At 43.0% G+C, this 22,412-nt stretch overlaps 2 protein-coding genes across 3 annotated transcripts; one reads left to right on the top strand and one right to left on the bottom strand.

The window, feature by feature from the left end:
- The first annotated feature begins 525 nt into the window (after positions 1-525).
- On the top strand, positions 526-965 carry LOC124647736 (cyclin-dependent protein kinase inhibitor SMR1-like). Its single transcript, XM_047187622.1, has one exon. It carries the CDS (start codon positions 549-551, stop codon positions 963-965), a length of 417 nt encoding a protein of 138 aa, XP_047043578.1. The 5' UTR covers positions 526-548.
- Positions 966-2,387: 1,422 nt separating this feature from the next.
- Positions 2,388-12,405, bottom strand: LOC124706202 (syndetin). 2 transcript variants are annotated; one of them, XM_047237853.1, is made up of 25 exons: positions 12,136-12,405; positions 11,871-12,038; positions 11,710-11,784; positions 11,314-11,392; positions 11,044-11,108; positions 10,869-10,958; positions 10,487-10,576; positions 10,209-10,295; positions 9,884-9,967; positions 9,656-9,775; positions 9,366-9,394; positions 8,706-8,838; positions 7,750-8,187; positions 6,705-7,189; positions 6,557-6,620; positions 6,355-6,457; positions 6,061-6,233; positions 5,060-5,185; positions 4,864-4,934; positions 4,588-4,650; positions 3,521-3,593; positions 3,225-3,344; positions 3,066-3,143; positions 2,844-2,894; positions 2,388-2,755 (listed from the first exon to the last, which is right to left on the bottom strand). In XM_047237853.1, the coding sequence occupies exons 1-25, from the start codon at positions 12,388-12,390 to the stop codon at positions 2,645-2,647; spliced, it is 3,231 nt and encodes a 1,076-aa protein (XP_047093809.1). In that variant the 5' UTR covers positions 12,391-12,405; the 3' UTR covers positions 2,388-2,644. The 2 variants fall into 2 exon arrangements, with proteins under 2 accessions (XP_047093809.1, XP_047093810.1); XM_047237854.1 differs by lacking the exons at positions 11,710-11,784; positions 11,871-12,038; positions 12,136-12,405 and having other exon boundaries at positions 11,044-11,103; positions 11,314-11,377.
- Positions 12,406-22,412: the final 10,007 nt, after the last annotated feature.

Below are 22,412 nucleotides of genomic sequence, written 5' to 3'. Positions count from 1 at the left end.
ATAATTTCTTGCATTATTTTGAATGTCTAAACAAAATCGAGTGAAATAACTTAATGTGGAAAAAGAAATGGTGATGTGGAGGAGAGAGAAGTAAGAGTAGGGACTATAGCCCATGCATTGGCAAGGTGGGGTGAGAGTGGGATGAGAGTGGGGTGAGAGTGGGAGAAAAGCTGACGTGGCGGGACGGGAGGCGGACGGTGCATTGGCACCAGCCTAACTACAAGCGAAACAGTACACGGACCTAAACGTAAACTAGCCGTGGTGCGTACAAAAGGACACACGGCCAATACAAAAGTGCCGCTACAAAGGGGCCCTTTCTCCCAAAACCGGAGCATATCCCCAGCAAGCAAAACCTCGCATCAGCAAAGAGAAAGTGAGCCAGTGCCCCAAGTAACCTTCCCTCCTCCACTCCTCCGCACGCGCCGCCATACCCCATACGCACCAACCCAAAGCCAAGCCAAGCCAAGAAGCTCTCTCTTCTCTTCCTTCCCACTCCACAAGCACAAGAAACCCGAGGCGCGAGCGCCGGCCAGCATTCGAGATCGACCATGTCAGCGTCGCCGGAGTTCTACAAGCCGACGCCGGTGTTCTCACCGGCGCCGTGCAGCTCGCCGCTGCTCCTGCACGGAGAAGCGGGCGTCGGCGGGGGAGCAGCTCAAGAAGGGGCGAGCGGCGCGTTGGAGGAGCAGTGCTGCCGGACGCCGACTGGCGTGGGGAGCGAGCTGAAGCAGGTGGCCGCGACGTGCCCCCCGGCGCCAAGGAAGCCGCGGGCGCCGGTCGCGCCGTGCCGGAAGCGGCTGTTCGAGGTGGAGGTGTTCAGCCTGCGGCTGGATGAGCTGGAGCGCCTCTTCTGGCGCCCGCACGCAGCGCAGCCGCAACCGGCGCCGCAGCCCGAGAAGAAGGTCAAGCGCCGCAGGGTGGCGCCGCCGCTCGCCTCGCCGGAGCCCTCGGCGAGAGCTAGCTAGCTGGCCCGCCGGTACCTGTGTCCAGGGCTCCAGGCCAAGTGGTTTTGGCTTGCCCGTCGGTGCAGTAACTAGCAGTATAAGATTCAGTACTGCGTTTTTACTGCCGTACTTGTTCTCTATGCTACTACTCGTAGCTGCTGCTAATGCTTCCATTAATCAGTTCAAAATAGTAGTTCGTGCACGGTAGTAGTATTAGTAGTAGTAGAGTAGCTAGATATGGTAGGCATCAGCAGCTCTTGCTTTTTACTGTATGTGATACTAGTATGGTTGGTCAACAGGTAAGGAGTAGTAATAGGTTGAAATTTCCTTCCATAGTGTAATAGTAATAGGTTTAGATTTCATTCCATGGAGTGCAGCCTGTATAAATGTGTAATGAGAAGCTTATCGATGCTGTATCTGCCTATGTACACCAGTGACCAGTCTCTCGTTCCCAATACAAGTTATGCGTCTACTTATTTATCAATTTATTTATTTGTTTATCGTGTTCTCTTTGTTTTCTCTGAAACTTTCAAGTATGTTGCTATCGTGCTTACGGCAAGCTAGACGAGGAGAAATTTCCTGATCCGCGTAGGGATTTAGCAATTTTCTATGGAGCTCTGGCTTCTTCCTTGCACGATGGAGGGCTCTGGTTGGTGTGTCCGTGAGCAGTCTCGGACGCCGGCTTCTTCGTCGTCTTCGTTCGTCGTTGTGGGATGTTCTGACGCCGGTGGAAGATGTTTGGTGACGTTTGATTGTAACATCAGTTCTTAATAGGTTTTCTACTCCTTTCAGTGGCTAACAAAACAATCGGTTTCGTCTTTAAAAAGAATCCGACCCTCCACTAAGCGGCAGTCTGCAGGCGAGAGGAATCATTCTGCACTGGCAAGAGTAGTAGCAATGATACGTTGAGGGTACGGTCTTGTAACTTTTACCGAAGTTTCTGCAGCTTTTGACGTCGCTGCAGGCTGGTGTTTTGAGGCGGAATGATTTGGCGACTGGTGCCAATGAATGTGTTGGGGGAAGTTCAGGGACAACGCAGGTGGTCACTGGCAGTTCTGTCCAGGAATAGTCGAAGTGGAGCCGCAGATGCTGCGAGAACTTGGCTCTTCAGGTGGTAAATCTGCTCATGTCGTTGTAGCCTACCATCTATGACGTCCGCAAATAATTCTCTTCCAGTTTCGTTTTGCCCTACCTGGAACACTATTTTGGGGGATTTCCTCCCCACAACAGCGACAACAGCACGAGCACGACGGCCATGAATTGGCCATATACATGTTCAACTTCTATATGGATGAATTACGGTCTGGATAGGGTTATTACAGCACCCTTTATTGAGATGTTAAGGCTGCAATAAATACAATAATCTGCTGCATTTACTGTATCTGTATGGCGCACTTGTCCGATATTTAAGACATCTGCAGCAAGTTAAGGACATCGTGCACATTCATAACAGATGATGATTTGTATTTATTGAGACGATGCTCCATGTACGGTGTACATACACTACAGTTTCTTTGCTTCCGGTTACTACCCCAACTAAATTATGATACAATGTTGTCTCTTAAATATACACCAAAGAAGGATACCGGTGTTAGCATCAAAATGGCAGGAGGGTGAAGGAATTGACAAAATCGATGAGAAACACAGCTCTATATGCAGCTGGAGCAAACAAAAATGAAACAGTTACAGACCGCCTTCGCCTAGGGTCCTGCCTCAATCCTCTCGATGGTTTCTAACCTCGTTTTCCTTTTCCATCCTTTCATGGTAGCAACCAGGTTGACCAACCCAACAACCTGAGTCTTGCTGTACTCCTGCAGAGTTATACAATGACAGACAGTGTAAATAGTTCACATTTTCAAATAAAAGATTAGCACATAGTAAGATCAGTTGCACTCTTACTGGATGAGACCGCGCCCAGTGAACATACTCCGTCTCGGGCAGATAATAAGCCTGTTTGATTGGCAGAAGAACCGTTAACAGCAATGACGTTTGTCCATATCCCCTTATTGATGGGATATGGAACACATAAAGTTAAATGTGGTCATCGTCGGATCTATTCTTCAGGCAAATGAAGTGATGTCATTAAATTACTGGTATGTCCATGAGGATTCAACTACATACCTTTACGAAAGTATCCACAGTTTGCAGCTTTGGCCTAACATTTGACGATACAATGTGTTGCAGCCCATTAATTAGTACCTGAAAGAACAGCAAAACTGTTACTACTAAATTTACTTCCATGCCTACATTTCACGAAGGACCACTGCAGAAGATTACAACCTGAAGGTCAAGTGACATCAATGCACGTCCTTCGTCAGTGCACCTTTTCACTCTGGAGAGTCCTTCAACTAAAACTTCTGCAAGGCTCTCTATGCCATACTCCAGCAAGAGCTGTTGGAGCTGAGAAGAACATAAGAATTTTAATTGCCTTTAATGTCGGAACATCATGAAAAGAAGAAAGGAACAAAGAAGATTCTTGCATTCTACAGAATTCCAAAACTAATTAACACCCACATAAAAAACAAAGTCCAATCAGACCAAAGAAGAAATTATTCATTTAATTTGCTCAAACTAACCTCCTTAGAGATTCCTCCATGGTCCAATCTTGTTTTGTAATGTTTGAACTCGCCCAATAATAAATCAACGTACCTGGAGAAAAGAGGCCCAAAAAATTACGAGTGGCACTTCCAGAGCATCAATGCATTCATCTTCATAGTACAAGGAACTCAATCGGATTTGAGTAACACGTGAATGCAACAGTAAAAAGTGTAGTTGTATCTGCACCAGGTAATTTAGCAAGAGAAAGGAAGGAGTAGCATATTGCCACAGAACTCCGCCAACATTGCGTGTAAATCAATAGATTAAGATATGTGGATGGATAAAGGAAAACAACCACAAATGATGTGTACTATTTCAGAAATGTGATATCTATATGAGCAGGAGTATAGGATGGAGCAAGGTTAAAAAAGACGGTAGGTGTTAATTAAGCGTTTTGCCATCACCTAGCACTTTGTTAGCTTAGGCGCGCATGTGCGTTCTGTATGGACAGAGCAGCTGGGTGGGTGCCTAGGTAGCTTAGGCACGCACTTGTGTGTTCTGTACGGAAAGAGCAGCTGGATGGGCTGGGAGGCCTGAGAGGATGAATGTCAGTACGACAGAGAAAAAGGTAAGAAAGAGAGCAGGAGGATGGAAAGCTAGGCCCATTAATTTAGAGCCCATCTGGCCCATGGAGGTTACTGCATTAGGGTATAGAGGAGCAGCAGCTGCTGCCAACCAGTACAGGAGCAGCCTCCACTAAACAGCAGCACCAGCGACGAGTAAGACCCGCCGCCAAGTAGAAGCTACGTCGTCCTCCCTCCGTTCCCCATGCAAGCTCTTTTCTCCTTCATTATCGTCGATTTCTCATCGGAGAGGGTGACTACTTTCCCGAGATGCCGATTTCTTGCTAGAGGAGGTCAGACCTTGCAGCCACTTTATTCACCGCCTAGGGCCAGCACTTATATGCCTAAGCAAGTGCCTCTGTTTGAATTTTCCGATTGAGTGCCAAACCAGGGTTCAAGGGAAGCATGCAAAAAAGGCTATAGAGAGATTCAGAACAATATTTTTCATGCTATTGACATTAAGGCTGCTTAAACTAGCATACCCATTGTGCTCTATGCCAAGCTCCTTGACTTCCCATTTAGCATTTGCTATCTTATCTGGGTACCTGGAAAGCACATTTGGCAGGTGAGCTGATAGCATATACAACTGCGATTGAAAATATTAAATGCAGTAGCTGAGCAAGATACTGTTCCACAGCACTTCTAGAAGTATCTGTGTCTCTGGAGATGCCCATCTCCCAAGTTATACTCAGCCCAAAGAAATTGCGATAGATGATTCCAGGGGATTTACGGAGACTTGAAGATTTCATCTAACATACCCATTAATATGCAAAAGCATCCGTGCACTTGTCCTATGGATGTGCTCAGCCAAATCGGGAACAGTATCCACCTACCACAAACAAAGATAATAGAAAATTTCAACATTTACCATTGCATATTTGTAACCTACATATTAGAAAATAACAAAATGGACTTGGTACCAAATACAAGAGCAACGATAGCCAATAAATTTACCAGTGTTCCAAAAAACTCTTCGACAACGGAGGTGCTACTTTGAGATAACACGGAATGTAGATGGGCTCTAGATCTGTTCAAAACTCGAGCAACCAAAGATAGTGTTTCGGCAGCTGTGCATCTCTCCTGCAAGGAAAGGACAAGTTTCAGATATGGATAGGCAAACGAAGATAATAGAACTACAGAGACTGGATATAAGACATACATTTTATACTAGTGTGAAGAAAAAAGCTAATAACAGCATCATGGCGCTATAAAAACCATATGTCCAGGCACAAAAATGACCTGCTAGCCAATTTAAATGCCCAATGAAGCAGAGGGGACCTAGTTCATTACAGAATGGTTTATATTGATGGTGAGGCAAACATTCAAAGACTTAGGTAAGGATATCATCATAAAGGAGTCAAATCAGCTAATGCCAACACCTCATACATTTCTCCCAGTCCTACAGTAGTAGATGCTTTCCACTGTGCCATTTTTTCCTCCATGATACAATCATCCATCAATTTGAGCACGAAAATCATTTGCTGATAATATTTGTTTCTCCCTTCTGCCCTTGACTTTTTCCACCATACTCCAGTTAAAGCCAACAAGGACTCTACACTCCTCACAATCCACAAGTAACTTTTTCACAAGGCTAAAACGATACTTAGTGCCCCGTCCTCACATTACACAGCTAAAGAAATTGCTTTCCTAACAACCAGCAGCTATAACTTCTTTCTCAGATTCAGAGTCAAATATAAGCTAGTTAACATGCTGAAGCCAAGAAAACATCAAATAAGTTCCTCATGTTGTCAAACTTCATTCAGCATGTTCAAACTCTAAAAGCTACATGAAGCAGTGAATTAGTAGACGAGACCAGAATTCCTATGAGCAAGCTCAAGTCAAATGTGTTGTTTGACAGGACAGAGATTTTATGATGAGTGTGGTCCAGTTAAAAATACAGAAAAACATGTTAAAATGCAAATATATAAGCACTGTGATGTAAAGCCAGTAGCTACCTTTAAACCATAGGAGGTGAACATTGAGCTCGGAGGCGCAGTAGGCATCACATCCATTTGAGAAATAGTTGAATTCATCGATAAAGGTGATGAAGATGGATACAAACTGTTCTGTGGTTTGATCCACTGATCTGAGTCTTGTGTTATTTTTGATAAAGCTGCTTTAAGCCGAACTGAATACAACACAAGCATCAGAAAGGACATATGAGCTTTAAATCAGCAATCATGTATTTGTAAACATTAATCACAAAGAGTCATGAGCCAGAAAAAAAGTCAGAAAAGACACTCCCATACATGATTGGGAATCAGGTAACGGCTTGCCACTTTGACTCCTGTCCTGAGACCCAAATGTCTCGTATATGTGGTGATAAAAGATGCCAAAAAGTTGGAAGATACCCTGGGAAAAAATGCCAAGTATGAACAACAGAAACCACAAACTTCATGCGCATTCAGTTTACCAGTTACCATAAGGAAAATTTATTGACATATAACCAACCTTAAAAAGCTCAACATTGACCATTTCCAGCTTTTGCATAATTCTGGCATATTTGTCCATCATCCTGATTCCAGTGAAGAAGTGACAGCTTAGATTCGGCAGTTAAGTTAGGACTTTCCTCAAGTTAACATACATGAATATTTGATACCTTAACAAAGAAAGTGATGATCCTGTCTGCGAAGAAATGTCTCCATCTTTCCAATGTGAAGAATTGCCTTTCACAATTTTTGTTTTCAATGTCCTACTGGGTAATTGGCTATCTTCATCAATGAAATCAGCGAGAAGGTCTTCATTTTCTTCATCAAAAGGTGAATTATTTCCATTTCCATGGACAGAATTATTACCAGCTGATGAGCTGAACAGCACATTATATTTAGGGGATTCCAAGGAGCCATTCTCGATCTTCAAAGAAAATGGGTTCTCAATACTGAGCCAGGAAGCAAATCCGTTCTTTTGCCTCCCTTTATTAGTTGCAGTAGTTCCACTGAAACATTCTTTTGGCAAGGTAGAACTACGGCTCGTAGGTGAAATCAGTGCAGCACCATCACCAGTAAGTCCTGCTAAACTAATTATCTGCGTAGCTTCAGCTGACATTATTGTCCAAGATTCCTTTTCCAGTACCATTTTAAGTGCCTGCCAAAAGAATCACAGAATGAAACTGTTAAAATGCCACAGTGAAATGCAAAAGTCAACACTGGCCATGCCAAATGAAGAATACAGGAAAATACCAAGTAGAGCAACTAGAGCAACTCATGTATTACTAAGACAAGGAAATACCCCATTTCACAATGTGGTTGTAATTGTGCTGTTAAAAATGAGCCAGAGGGAGCCGGAAAGGGACCCCTCGGGTTTTTTTAGTTAAAGAAGCAAGAAGCGTTGTATTGTTGTACTTATTAAGGATGTCTATTAAGTATCAACTGCTCTTTGGCACATAAATAAAAGAAAAAGAAGTTAGCTCGCACCAAGATCAGCCTATCCACAAATCCCGAGATACAATGGCTACAAAAACTGTACCATGTTTCAACAGAAATTACACTCATTGTCCACTGCTATAGTTTCTAGGGTGGTTTAATAACTTGCCAACACTCGACGAGTCTCCATGTGTGGGTAAAAGTCTAACTATGCGTAGATCCAACTCACACAACACTTGATGATTGTAATTCTAATAATTCAATTGGAGTTAGTGGACATACGTATATATTTTGCCGGTGAAAGGTCACAACGTAGTTCAAACAGACAGTCTTCAACTTCTGCCGGAACTCACTAGCTTCGAACCCACAAAATGCTTCACCGGCCAAAATGAATATTGTGAGATCTTCGTAGTTCTTCAGAAATTGGTATGTGCTAGTTGAACAAACAGCTGAACAAGACAGCAAAACAGACAAGCGACTTGTTGCCAGTTGCCAAAGATTTCTCCGCCCCCTTTCAAATGTATAAGCAACAAGTTTTGTAGCATCTGTCCTCAGTTGATAGAATGGAGCATCTGCTCCTGATGTGCTAGCATCAGGATTGCTGACATCAGAAGATGGTATCCTGTCGCTCGTTGCGTCTGCAACACCATCCTGATTGACAACTGTACTTGAATGACCTCTTCCTGAATCAACTAAAGTTTCACTTGGGCTCTGAGACGTCTGCATAGAAGAAACCAAAGGTTATATGAATAACTACACCAAAAACCAGTATTCAAATGACATTGTTAACAACTCAACCAAAATATTTCATCAGATTTAGATGCAAATCTATAAAACTATGGGAATATAGAACGAATTAAACTGGACTTATTTCATAGTAAAACAGGTTCCACTTTATGATGCATTCAATATATGACTGACAACATACAAGACTTTTGCCAACTATCAGTACCATACATAGAGAAGAGTTCAAAAGCTGTTGACATCTGACACCTGTATATAAGGAGCTTCTTCAGCTGGAAGTTTCTAGAACACTGCACATACACTCAATCGACGCAGAAATTTGCAGTTTTTAATAATGGTTTAGACTAACATGGAAGTGGGTTCACTATTCAAGTACAAATAGGATCCAGGAACCAAGCCAAATAAGATTTGGAATTGCTTATGAGGCTATCACCGATCTAGATATGTCATCAAATTTATAAAAATAAAGTTAACAGCACACTAGTAACAATTACCTTTACTTCTGGGCAGAAGCTCATAATAGCATAATATGACCGCATCAACGAAAATATGCTCTCAAGAGTTTTTAACAAGCAGGGCCGAAGTTTGGACTCAGGAACTTGAACACAAAGATCACTATATGTAAATCTGCAGAAAATAAAAGTACAGTGAGTACTCACAGAAAGTTGTATAGTTTTGGTTTTACATTTGATAATCTAAAGTATCCACACAAGATTCTCTACAAAATAGCTGGCATGACTTTATCAGTGAAATGCCACATAAATGATAGGCCATATCGCATACATCTTATACTGCTTTAGGTGATCAGAGAAGATCAATGTAAGTCAACATCGACTGGGTACACCACTATCATTTCAGTTGCAGGCTTAGCCCAGAAGGGACCATGACTTTTTTCGCAGAAAGTGCAGTACTTCAGTCTTCAGACAAAAAAATGCAAACATATGAAGCTCCAAAGATTTTCTTTTTATTAAAGTAATCCCAGTGTAAGACGTAAATGTGAACATAGCCCATTTAATTTATAGTTTGTTTTGCCACAAAACAAATTCTTGATCCAAAGGCTGATTAAATTCATCCAACCATACACATACATCCAGGTCACTGCATATTTTACTCAATCCAATCAAAGGAACAAAAATAAAGTGCCGAATACATACCTATTTCTCTGGGTATTATTTCCCACTTCCTGCAATATTAGAAAAAATGATAATATTGTTACGAAAAGAGTTGTTGTATTGCACAACCCAAGGGGCAAATATGTATTACAGGAAAACTTGGACTACAAGTCAATCTACTATAGATTTAGACCAATAAAATCTACTAGAGACCTAGACTAATGGAAAACCATAATAGCCCCTAACAAATACCACATGCCAAGTATTAACAATGCAAAAGTACAAATTGCAAGCAGTGCCGCAAGAATATGTGAAGAAATCTAATCCGATACCTCTTCCAGCATTTCTTTCAGAACAATATGTGTTTGAGAGAGTACTTCTTGCAAAAAGAAGCTCTGCATCTTTTCGGCCATGCCACCAATGTCACCCATCAATGCAAATGCATCAATCACCTGCAGTTCATATTTAACAGTTAGAAGAATGCAACTCAAGTAAGTTCGCAAAAAATATAATTAACCAATCCAAGAGCACAAACAAATATTGACCAGGTAAATACTCACGGTTAGATAGCTTTCTTCACTGAAGGTCTGACAAACTCCCAGCAAACGGCTGTCCAATTTTTGGATTGTCCTTGCTAACCATGCCTGCAGAGCAGAAATACCATTATGGTAATAAGAAAAAGAATATGAAATAAAATCAACTGAAGTGAGAAACGTGGATGGTTTCATCCAATTTGATGCTGAAGAGTTTCGGTTCTTTGAACAGACCAACATAAAGCTATAGGGTGAATGTAGACTTGTTCTACAGTTTCCAACATTAAAGACAAAACATCTCAACAAGAGAACTCTAGTGAAAAGAAGTAAGAAAATGAAAATCCAAAATTACCTCAATACCTCGTCCCATTTCTTGTACAGCAGAAAGGCCTGAATAGTTCTCCAAGATTTGCAAATACTCTGGCAATAATTGAAATGCCTGCAAACATTAGTAAAGTATCATAAGAAACTAACATAATTCTGAAGAAAAATACAGATACCAACCACATGGCAAACACATATCGGGTTAAAAACTAGTAGTAAGGTTATAAAATAAATACGTCTCTATATCTCTTTTGTGTACAGCAACGCAGAGCAAAATACAACTGGTCATGGACAAAATTCACCCACCTGAAAGTAATTTTCTTTCTCAACAAAAGTTTCAAGCTCTATCTGCATATCTTGAGCATGTCGAAGTTCTGTAAGAACAGGAAGAACATCCTGCATTACACAAAAAACTAAACCTTTTTATGTATAGATCCTCAAACCCACATACATAAAGCTAGTTGTAGTGAAACAAGTAGCATTCGAATTCATCAAGACATTAATAAGTCCATCCTTAGGAGAGAAAATGATAGACAAAGGAAGGGTTGATCTAGAAGGAGTTAAACACACTGAGAACCTCACTTTATACTATAATGGTGCTCAGTGATCTTTAATTATTTATCCACAAAGGTACTGCACATATTCAGTTAATGCAGAACATAAACACAAAATAACAGCATGCACCTACCAGCAAAGCTTGTTTCTTCTTTGATTTTACATTGACAACCAGATCCCTTGACACCTCACTCTTCGAAGAGGATATGTGCCTTCGACCATTCTGAAGTAGGTATTAAATCATAAGGGCCAGATATCCAAAAGGGGTAAAGCTATGTTTGCAAAGACAAAGTTTTACGAGATAATACCATGCAGATTACGTTTGCGACCTTTAAGTCTTGTTCTAGCTCCATCACTAACTGCATCCCCTTCACTGGCCAAACAATATTATCAGAAATCTGGTTTTCATTGAAACAAAATAATTTATAGTAGATATCTCTATTACTCATAACTACAGTGGGTTAAAAGCCTAAACATGTCAAAGGATCCACCAAATAGATCAACTGACGACAAAAAAAATGAAAAGGAAGAAATAGAAAACTAATAAATAAGCTCCTGTATATTCAGACTAGACATACCCATTTCCTCATAATGACCCATAACATGATGAGACAACCGTTCGGCAATCTTGTCAAGCTGCGCCAATCTCATAGTAGACTGCAAAAATGAAATGTGCGTCGTAAATCAAATGGAATGTGGTAACAGAAGTGCACATGCATGCAGGTAGTTCTGATGGCGATTGGCGAATATACGCCTGGATAACGAGAATGGTAGGATACGACAAAAGGGGGCGGTTTCATCTAAAAAAGAGCATACGCTACATTAGTTTGTGAGACAATTGCTTACAGAAATGGCATATCTGCGCCGGTATGCACGCCAAATGCCACTCAAAAGCATGGTCTAAATAAACAAGTTTTCGCAGATCATGCACTCCAGTGATCTGATAACCAGGTGATCATGACTGTCCCGCTAACCTGCTTATCGAAGTAGGTGGCATCACCTCCTGCTTCCGATATATTGGCCAGAATGTACTTTATCGGGTCGAACTCCTGCACATCATTCAAACTCAAAACACATCAAGCCCAGCTGGCGCGGAGCAGCTAGCAACATGCGTCTTGGAGAATGCAGCACCAACCTCCAGATAGAAGACCTCCTCGAGGTCGTCCACGGGCGGGCCCTGCGGGTTGCTCCCGTAGATCGAGACGAGGTCCTCGGAATTGGACGGCAGGTTGATCCGCTCGTGCGGGGGCAGCCCCGCGATCGCGCGGGCAGCCGCCGCCGCGGCAGCAGCTCGAGCTGGAACCTGCAGCGGGATGGTGGTAGAAAACGTGAGCAACCAGTGTCGCCGGATCCGAGACGGCGGGACGGAAAGTGGAGAGCGACGGCAGTTGGGAGGGGACCTCGGGGCGGGAAGGGGCTGGGGCGGGGGTCGGCGGGAGGAGGCCGATGGAGCGCGCGGAGCGGACGGAGCTGAGGAGCCTCTCGCCGACGCGGGAGAGGTCCATGCCGCCGCCCTGGATCAGGAGCAGGGGCAGGAAGACCAGGGGCGAGGGCCCCGACTCGAAGAGCTCGCCGCCGCCGCCGCCGCCGAAGAGGGAGGCTGGGGAGGAGGAGGAGGCAGAGGGCGCTGTAGGCGGCGGCGCGTCGCCCCGCATCTCAGCGGCGCCGCGCAGCCTCGGCGCGGCGGGGGACCATGGGAGGGAGCGCCGCCCGAGGCAGCTCCCAGATCCGCCCGGCGGTCGGGGCTCGCTCGGCGCGTGGTCGGTGCGTTGGATCGCGCGGGGAAACGAGGGAGGGAGAGAGGGGAGGACCAGGTGGTTGGCCGGTCTGGTGGCTCTCGCGGGGATGTGAGAGTGGAGAGGACGCACGAGGCTGGAAGAGAAGAAGAGCGGTAATAGAGGAGACGACGAACGGGGTGAATGATTTGTCTCGTGCTACTTTTTCTTCTGCAGCAATTTTTCCATCAAATATTTTGTCGTGTTTACGCAAGAGCCTGGTTTAGTCGCTTCAAAATATTATTTTTCAAAAAGCCATTATCTTTTACACTGATCATACCTGGCTATGGACAGCCCGGCTCGAGGCCGGCCCGAAAATCTTGGGCATAGGCCTGAAAATGTTAGCCTGACACTCGGGCCGGGCCTGGATAGCCCGAACACGATGTTTAAACGAAGCGGCATGGCCCGCAGTCTGACGGGCTTTTTGGATTTTTGACCGGGCTAGGCTAGGCTTGGGCCTGATTTTCCACCGTTCTACTTTTCTCGGCCCGGCCCAGACCGAGACATGGCAAGGTATAACAGCAATACATGAAAATCTAAAAGTAACAAAAATTACAAAAGAAAAGTCTTTAGACCATCTAGCGAAGACTACAGGCACTCGATCGAGCCAATGTTACGTCGCCATCCTCGCTCCTTCCTCATTGTAGCCGAGCAAAGTTTGTGAGTAGACAAACAGAAGAAAATCAAAACAAAAGAGCAGCAACAATCACCGATGAAGAGAAACGTAGATCAGAAGAAACACGAACCAAATCCATCGAGATCCGCCACAGACAAACCTCCACCTTCCCTCCGGCGAAGCTAGACGCATCACTGGAATAGAGACTCTATGGGAAAAGATTTTTATTCGTTCGGAGGGGAATCGCCACCACCACACTTTTCTAAGGAGCAATTTTGCTAGTGGTACTGTTTGAAGTATTTTTTTTACTGTTGGCTCTCTTCTGAGTTCAGCCGCGAAATTTCCACATGGCATGTGTGTCCGTGGGAAGCTTTGCCTAGAGTGCTTAGTTCATGTGTGCTGGTGACTGGTCCTGTTTGGATCATTTTCTTGCATCCAGTGAAATCTTCTTCACAGAGCCATGATTTGTTGTGTCAAGTCCAAACTTATGTTGTGCATCTAGTTTGGTTGTCAACATTTTATTTTTCGCTCTTTTGTGCACTTTATTTGACTGCCAACAAAGTTAGATTTTTGCTAGGAGGATGTAAGTTCAACTTGTTTGTTTGCACACAGTGTTCTCGTAACCACTACTCATAAGTGGCGATCCTACCACGCACTAATATCGAACTAGCAAGTAACATATCAAACTAACATGCACAATTAAATTAACATCGTTTAGTCCTAACTAATAGCAAATAATGGTTCGTCAAGATGTTACCTAGCTACTATCAAATTGAAGTTCACCACGACACTACATAGGTACTAATTAACAAGTAATAGATATACACACAAATAGGGGTAGTTCATAGAACAGGACGACCTCCACTTCTTCTTCACTCATTCCGTACTTCCTCCTCGTAAGATCCTAGTCTGGACTTTGTTAGCTCACACAGTGTCAAACTATTCTTGCCTCTTATTCTTACAAGCCTGATTATTATGGGTAGCGACACCATGCGTCACGCATTCTCCATCTAGGAAGAACTCATCAATGATGTAACATCCTAGATTTAGAGGCTAGAGATAGAGAGGAAGCAGATGTGTGCATTACATTCATGCATAGAAAATATGGGGAATTTTCGCGCCTTTACATAAAACTTGTCACACTGACTAAGTTTCACTTGAGTTGATGGAATTGAAGTTGGTCATCAAGTCAAGCGCTATAAACCTCAATGTGACCTTTGCTAAAACCTTGTTTTGGGTAGAGGTGATTTGATCTATGGGTTAGGTCAAATGGAACTAAATTTATTACAACAACACCTTAAGTGAGGATCAAATACCAGATCTTATAAAGGATCATAATATGGTATTCCTTGCAACAACATATGGATACCCATTCAACTACAAATCAATAAACAAGAAATAATTGAGAATTTGACTTATATTTTCCATGTCTTTAACTAATCCATGGTCCTACCATGATCTTCATGATATATCTTCAATTCAAATCTTGAACCCATGAGAAGGACATCAACACAATCCCTTGTTTATCCTACTTTTCTCAATTCAAATCTATCTTCATTTAACCTTATAGAAGGGAGGTAACGATCGATATATCCAGATGATCACATCACTATCTCTTGAGAATGACCTTAGGTTATTATTCAAGTCATTTCCAAGTGATAGAAGTTATTGGTACTAGCCTAGCCACGTGCATCCAAAAGGTACAAGAGAAGAGCTATACCCTAATTGTTAAAGCCAATACTTGATCTAGGAGGTGAGAACCATATTTCACTAAGTGATACCTTAGGAAGCCAAACCCTTGATCATCACAATTTGATGATGATCCTAAACCCTAAGAACTTGAAGTAAGAAGCTATTGAGAATAAGTTGATCATGTCTATTACATGGTTGTGCTTTGGAGATATAGCAGAATAAGTTAAATCCTAATATGATAATGAGATATCATCCATCACATGAAATCACAAGGAGATCACTAGTAATCAAATGTCGAACATTTTCAAAATCTTAAGAAGTGAAGTAAATGAAGGACATCAAAAACTTGCCTAGCTAGTCACCTATTTCAACCATGCTGATATTTTGAAGTAATCATCCTATCAATAATGGGAGAGAAAGAGCAAAACCTAGCCTATCCTCAACACCTCTAGTAAATACCATGTGAAAGGACGAGATGTCACCTAAAGGGGGGTGAATAGGTATTTTAAAACTCTTACGGATTTGGCTTGTAAGAATGCGGAATTAAACTAACGTTTATTTTACAAGCACAAAACCTAAATATGCTAAGCTCAACTAAGTGCAACAACAACAACTAGAGCTAAGCAAGATAGGCACAAGATATATATATATATATAGGACATATTCATACTACACCCGAGTGTAGTTACACCCACATGTGTTTCTCATAATCTAGTAAGTATCTATCATACCGAAGAGTATGTACATGTAGTATGAAGTATATAAGACTATTTTGGTTGTATCTATACTACTTTGTAGGAAGTATGCAGAATTTTTTACGTACACTAGTTTTTTACGTATACATATGCATGTATTTCAGATATATAGTGTGAACTATAAGTTCATTTGCATTTTTTTCACCAAACTTAGTTTGGAGTATCTTAGATATAGTGTAGGAACATAATCAAAATGATAAAGTATGGGAATGGTGTTTTGGCACATGGGAGCATATGCTCCCTTTATTTTAAAATGCATCTTACATACATTTTGAAATTTCAAAAAATTGAAACGAAAAATTCGAAACGTACATCTTCACGTGCTAGACGCTCACAATGTTGTTTCATAAAAATCCGACTTGTCGTGTGACGTGTGTAAAAAAGACAAAATTCAATGCTGAAAATAAGTCTTTTCAGGAGATAAATTTTCTCTTTTTTACACAGACCACAAAACATATTGGTTCCTCGCGAAACTTGACGAACGTACGTATATTGTGGAGATGTACATGTAGAATTTTTTGTCAAATTTTTTTGACATTTCGAAATATAACTTTTTGATAGAGGGAGCATATGCACCCGGGAGCCGAATTGAATTTCCGATAAAGTATCGTATATACTTCCGTATGGTAGTATATTAGATATGGGTGTAACTACACCCATGGGTAGAAAGTATTTATATATATATGACATATTCATACTACACCCGGGTGTAGTTACACCCATGCGTGTTTCTCATAGTCTATAGAGTATCTATCATACCGGAGAGTATGTACATGTAGTATGAAGTATATAAGACTATTTTGGTAATAGTATATATAATATTTTTTAGGCAGTATGTACATTTTTTACGTAGACTTATTTTTTACGTATACATATGCATGTATTTCAGATATATAGTGCAAACTACATGCTCACTTGCATTTTTTTTACCAAACTTGGTTTAGAATAACTTAGATATAGTGTAAAAACATACTTAAACCGATAAAGTATCGTACATACTTCTATATGGTAGTATATTAGATATGGGTGTAACTACACCCAGGAGTAGGAAGTATTTATCCTATATATATATATATATATATATATATATATATATATATATATATATATATATATATATATATATATAAGCAACAAGTGATAGCAAGATATAATAAATACTTCAACCTCGATGGCTATCACAAGGGAAAGTAAACTCGGGTATAGAAATGACCGAGGCACGCGGAGACGAAGATGTATTCCTATGTTCCCTTCCTTTGCAAGAAGGTACGTCATGTTTGGAGGGGTGGGGATCCCACGAAGGATTTCCCAACGCCACGAAGGCTCACCTTCTTCTCCGAGCCTATCCCACGAAGGAATAGCCCCTTTCCTTATGGTTAGCTTTTCCTCCACTTCGAAGATGGCAAGCTCCACAACCACTTTACAAGCTCCACGAAGGAGAAGCCTCGGGCCCCTTCACAACCTTCCACGAAGAGGTCACCGGGACACCAACCAAGCCAACTAGGAGGTCACCCTCCAAGAGTAACAAGCTCACGGTCACTCACTCGAACTAATCGTGGTGGAGAGCTCAACACTATGCAATGATGCAAAGCAAGAACACCAAAGGTGTTCAAATCCTTCACACTCAAATCCCACCAAAGCAACAAATGCTAGGATGAGATTAGAGAGGAAGAACAGTGGAGGAAATCAACAAATGACTCCAAGATATAGATCTAAAGGGTTCCCCTCATTTAGAGGAGAAAATGATTGGTGGTGATTGTAGATCTAGATCTCCTCTCTTAGATCCCTCAAGAATGAGCAAGAATCATGGAGGGAATCAAGAGATAGGGCAAGTTCTTCAAAGTCAACAATGGAGGAGAGAGAGTGGAAGAACTTACCCAGCCCAAGGTGGAAGAAGGCCTATTTATAGTCTGAGAAAAAACATAACCGTTGGGGAGAACAACGGGCAAAAAATGGCCCAGCCAGTCCCCGGGCCGAGCGCCGGACAGGCCGATGCACAGGCCAACAGCGCCGGCTGACGGGCTGGACTGGGGTAGGTAGGCCGACAGCGGCCAAAAGGGCCCAACCGGGGGCAGGCCGGTCCGGCGGCCACCAGGCCAGGAGCCGGTCATGGGCCGAGGGACCCCTGGAGCGGGCCCGGTGTGCACGAGCCGAGCAGCCAGTTCCCACCGGGCAGGCCGGTGGGGGGCTCGGTGGGGCCGAGCGGTGGGCCGGATTTCGTAGGACCCCTGAAAGTCTTTTCTTTTTCTTTTAAACAGAAAATGCTCCTGAACTCTGATTGACATGAAACCAATTTTGTTGGAAATATTGAGACTCCTCACAGAATATTTTTAGATGGTTTTGAGAGGGAGACTCCCAACGTTAAGAAACGGTAAAGACGTCCAAACTCGAAAACGCAATAGAAGATGCATGCGGATTCCGGTTTCGATGAACTTGGGCTTGTTGAAAAGCTAGCAACAAGTTCAAGAACCTCACACGGAGAAACACCAAGAAGCAATAGGGATATGCAAAGTATGCAAAGGATTGAGCTCCCTAAGAAGATGTGATCAAGTTACCCAACCGAAAGCCCCTCTTGATATTGCGACTATCTATCCTATAATCCGGTCTCCCAACAACCACCTTGAGACCGGTAAAAGGAAAACCTAGCAAGGTCATACCTTTGCCTTCCGCATCCCGCTTGATCTTGATGATAACTCTTCAAGCTCCACTCAAGCCGAAATGCCTCACTTGATCATTGTTGCTTCGTGAAGACTCACACATGCTCCCCCATACACCATGATGGGAAAGCTCCATTGATGCATATCTTCACATGTCCATTATCACCAAATGGACGGCAAGCTTCAAGCATATGATCCTCTTGAGATGCTCAACTTGAACTTGCCCAATAGAATACAAGAATAGACGAATACAAGAATTGTTTGAAGTACATGGTTATTGTCTTAGTCATCTACTCCATGTGTTGTGGACCACACAAAATCTCTAGTTATCTCCATCAACATGACGGAACATTGTCACTTTCTCTTCGATATAGGTGTGGATGCTATCTTTAAGCAACCTCGTAACACTTAATGTGTCCACGACCTGGTTAAAAGGGGATCTTTTCATTCTAAGCATGTTGATAGCCTCTACATCATTGTTGTTGTAGATGTAGTTCCGATTTTGCATCCTCCCTCTATCGGTTTCAAACATGGGATCATATGTGATGGAGGGCCTGGCATTACCACGAATCTCTCTGGCGGATCATCCAGGCCTGAATCACAGCTATGAGGGCAGATGCCTGAATGAAAAGCTTCATATAGGCGTCCAAATTAAGTTGATGTTGCATAAGTAACAATTAAATCAGACAGAAGTTGAAAGTAATGAGCTCAGGAGCTAACGGTGGAAGGTGAGAGGGGGTTATAGGTTCTTACACCTTTGGTTGAAGACGACGATATGTTTTCAGAGCCAAATATGATGGAGAAAAGAGGGTTGTGGATACGATGGGGGCTTGCCAATGTCACAGATCTGCGACCCATGATGTCGTCGGTGCGAGAGACAAGAGGTTCATGGAGTCGGTGTTGGGGATATGCAAAGTTGGAGCAACCGGTGCCACATATCTAAATCAACGCCGCCGCCCGAGAGTAAAGTGAGGATGAATTTGTTATCTATTGGGGTAACTGAGTAACACAACGGCGAGGCTACATTTTGTGCCAATCTGCGAAGCTAATTTTCCCGCTCCCGCAATTACCAAGCTTGCTCCCCGTGCAGGACTTCCATCTCTTTGCACCCGCTAGTGCCCGAGAGAAAATACTCGATTCGAGTGTGCCGCGTGATGCTTTCATGAGGGTGCTTTAAGGTTCGTATGAGCCAACAACGCGGAACTCAGTTGGCAACCAAACTATCGTTATTTTTTGCATCTATGGAGTCAGGAAACGAGAAAGCGAGCAACCAAACATGCCACCTTTAGTGTTTGCCTCTACCACGCCCACCTCTAGTGTCGCTAGATCGAGCATTAAACTAAACAATAACTTATTGTACCTTGATGCTTCCAAACCTTGAGTTCGGTCCAACACCCCTCTCAATGTTCGCTGACGTACTACCCTTCTCCGCAGTATAGGTCTCATCATAATTATTTCAGCCCTCAGAGAAATTCTGTCCTCCAAACCAACCATTCTTCTTGCCCATCACAACCCTCAAATTCTCACCATATGGTAAGTTCCCATTTGAATCCCAGGATTTAGGCAAGTGATAGCAGCATGTCCCAAAATCCCACAGGAAAAGCAAAATTATTGGGCGAGTTTGGTTGCGAGGATGTTTTTTGTGCATCTACCGAGATCTTCCACGTAGAGCCATGATGGACTTGGCCAAGTCCAAATCATGTTCTGCATCTAGTTTGGTTGGCAACAAGTCATTTCTTCCTCATTTATGCACTTTGTTTGACAGCCTGCAAAGCATAGTTTCGTGAACGAGGATGGTCAGCCCATTTGGTTACAATCTACGTACTGTTCGGGTATGACCTTACCATGCAATACTATGAACAACTTGGTGTAATATGCAAGTAACATGCAACATAAAAATAAACGTCATTCAGCCGTAGCTACTTGAAGATAGCGGTTCGTTAAGATGTTGCCTAGCAACTAGCAAATACAGTTTGTCATGATGTTCCCTAGCTACTAGCAAATTTGTGGTCTGTACAACATAACAAGTAGTAGAGGAGTGTTGGACGGCATGACAGTGTTCTTGCAGTGGTGTCTTCCTTCTTTCTTCAGAGCTTGGTTGTGCCTTTGTCTGCCCACACTGTGTCAGCCCACTCATGCCTTTTCTTCTTTCAAGCCTAACTATCACTGAGGCTAACACCATGGCCATAATCAATGTCGTTTGATGACGCGTAAAGCACACGCCCGTTGGGAACCCCAAGTGGAAGGTGTGATGCATACAGCAGCAAGTTTCCCTCAGTAAGAAACCAAGGTTTATCGAACCAGTAGGAGTCAAGAAGCACGTTGAAGGTTGTTGGTGGCGGAGTGTAGTGCGGCGCAACACCAGGGATTCCGGCGCCAACGTGGAACCTGCACAACACAATCACGAGTACTTTGCCCCAACGTAACAGAGTGAGGTTGTCAATCTCACCGGCTTGCCGTAAACAAAGGATTAAACGTATTGTGTGGAAGATGATGATTCTTTGCGAAGAACAAGTAAAGAACAATTGCAGTAGATTGTATTTCGGATGTAAAGAATAGGACCGGGGTCCACAGTTCACTAGTGGTGTCTCTCCCATAAGATAAACGGATGTTGGGTGAACAAATTACAGTTGGGCAATTGACAAATAAAGAAGGCATAACAATGCACATACATATATCATGATGAGTACTATGAGATTTAATCGTGGCATTACGACAAAGTACATAGACCGCTATCCAAAGCATGCATATATGCCTAAAAAGTCCACCTTCAGAGTTATCATCCGAACCCCTTCCAGTATTAAGTTGCAAACAACGAGACAATTGCATTAAGTATGGTGCGTAATGTAATCAACACAAATATCCTTAGACAAAGCATCGATGTTTTATCCCTAGTGGCAACAAGCACATCCACGACCTTAGAACTTTCTATCACTCGTCCCGCATTTAATGGACGCATGAACCCACTATCGAGCATAAATACTCCCTCTTGGAGTCACAAGTATCAACTTGGCCAGAGCCTCTACTAGCAACGGAGAGCATGCAAAACATAAATAACATATATGATAGATTGATAATCAACTTGACATAGTATTCAATATTCATCGGATCCCAACAAACACAACATGAAGGATTACAAATAGATGATCTTGATCATGATAGGCAGCTCACAAGATCTAACATGATAGCACAATGAGGAGAAGACAACCATCTAGCTACCGCTATGGACCCATAGTCCAGGGGTGGACTACTCACACATCGATCCGGAGGCGATCATGACGATGAAGAGACCTCCGGGAGATGATTCCGCTCTCCGGCGAGGTGCCGGAGGCGATCTCCTGAATCCCCGAGATGGGATTGGCGGTGGCGGCGTCTCAGTAAGGTTTTCCGTATCGTGGCTCTCGGTACTGGGGTTTCGCGACGAAGGCTTTAAGTAGGCGGAAGGGCAGGTCAAGGGGCGTCACGAGGGGCCCACACAGTAGGCCGGCGCGGCCAGGGCTTGGGCCGCGCCGCCCTGTTGTGTGGCCACCTCGTGGCCCCACTTCGTTTCCTCTCCGGTCTTCTGGAAGCTTCGTGAAAAAATAGGACCCTGGGCGTTGATTTCGTCCAATTCCGAGAATATTTCCTTACTAGGATTTCTAAAACAAAAAACAGCAGAAAACAAGAATCGGCTCTTCGGCATCTCGTCAATAGGTTAGTGCCGGAAAATGCATAATAATGACATATAATGTGTATAAAACATGTGAGTATCATCATAAAAGTAGCATGGAACATAAGAAATTATAGATACGTTTGGGACGTATCATCGTCCAGCGTCATGTCATCCTCATCGGGAAGAACTCACGAATACCCCACCGCAAGATCCAGTTGTGTAGAATGCAACATGCAAGAACAAGCTTAACTTGGGTAGAGAAAGGATGTAATGACTTCTAATCAAGGATCTTAAACATGTTCTTCTGAGCACCCAAAGCCCTCTCGATTGTCACTCGCTGGCTAGAGTTTCTAAGATTAAACAGTTCTTTGGTATTTTTGGGGCAGTGTCTTGTAGAGAATTCATTGAGATGAAACCTTGTTGACCTGAAGGGTGGAAAAAAACCAGGGCAACAAGTATAGCCGGCATCAACAAGGTAGAACTTACCCTTCAGGACTTTCAGGCCATCAGGTCTCTCCAAGATATCTTTC

The sequence above is a fragment of the Lolium rigidum genome, chromosome 4, assembly GCF_022539505.1.
Source record: "Lolium rigidum isolate FL_2022 chromosome 4, APGP_CSIRO_Lrig_0.1, whole genome shotgun sequence".
NCBI lineage: Eukaryota > Viridiplantae > Streptophyta > Magnoliopsida > Poales > Poaceae > Lolium > Lolium rigidum.
Note: the sequence above shows the minus strand (reverse complement) of the source record. Positions and strands in the feature narration are given on the sequence as shown.

Bases quoted from the DNA above. Each gene is read 5' to 3' on its own strand.
- LOC124647736 (XM_047187622.1), top strand. From the start codon at position 549: ATGTCAGCGTCGCCGGAGTTCTACAAGCCGACGCCGGTGTTCTCACCG.
- LOC124706202 (XM_047237853.1), bottom strand. From the start codon at position 12,390: ATGCGGGGCGACGCGCCGCCGCCTACAGCGCCCTCTGCCTCCTCCTCC. The intron at 4,935-5,059 runs GTAAATTTATTG...TGTTTGTGGTAG, and splicing joins AAGAGTTTTTTGGAACACTG to GTGGATACTGTTCCCGATTT. The intron at 4,651-4,863 runs GTATGTTAGATG...TGTGCTTTCCAG, and splicing joins ATGCTTTTGCATATTAATGG to GTACCCAGATAAGATAGCAA.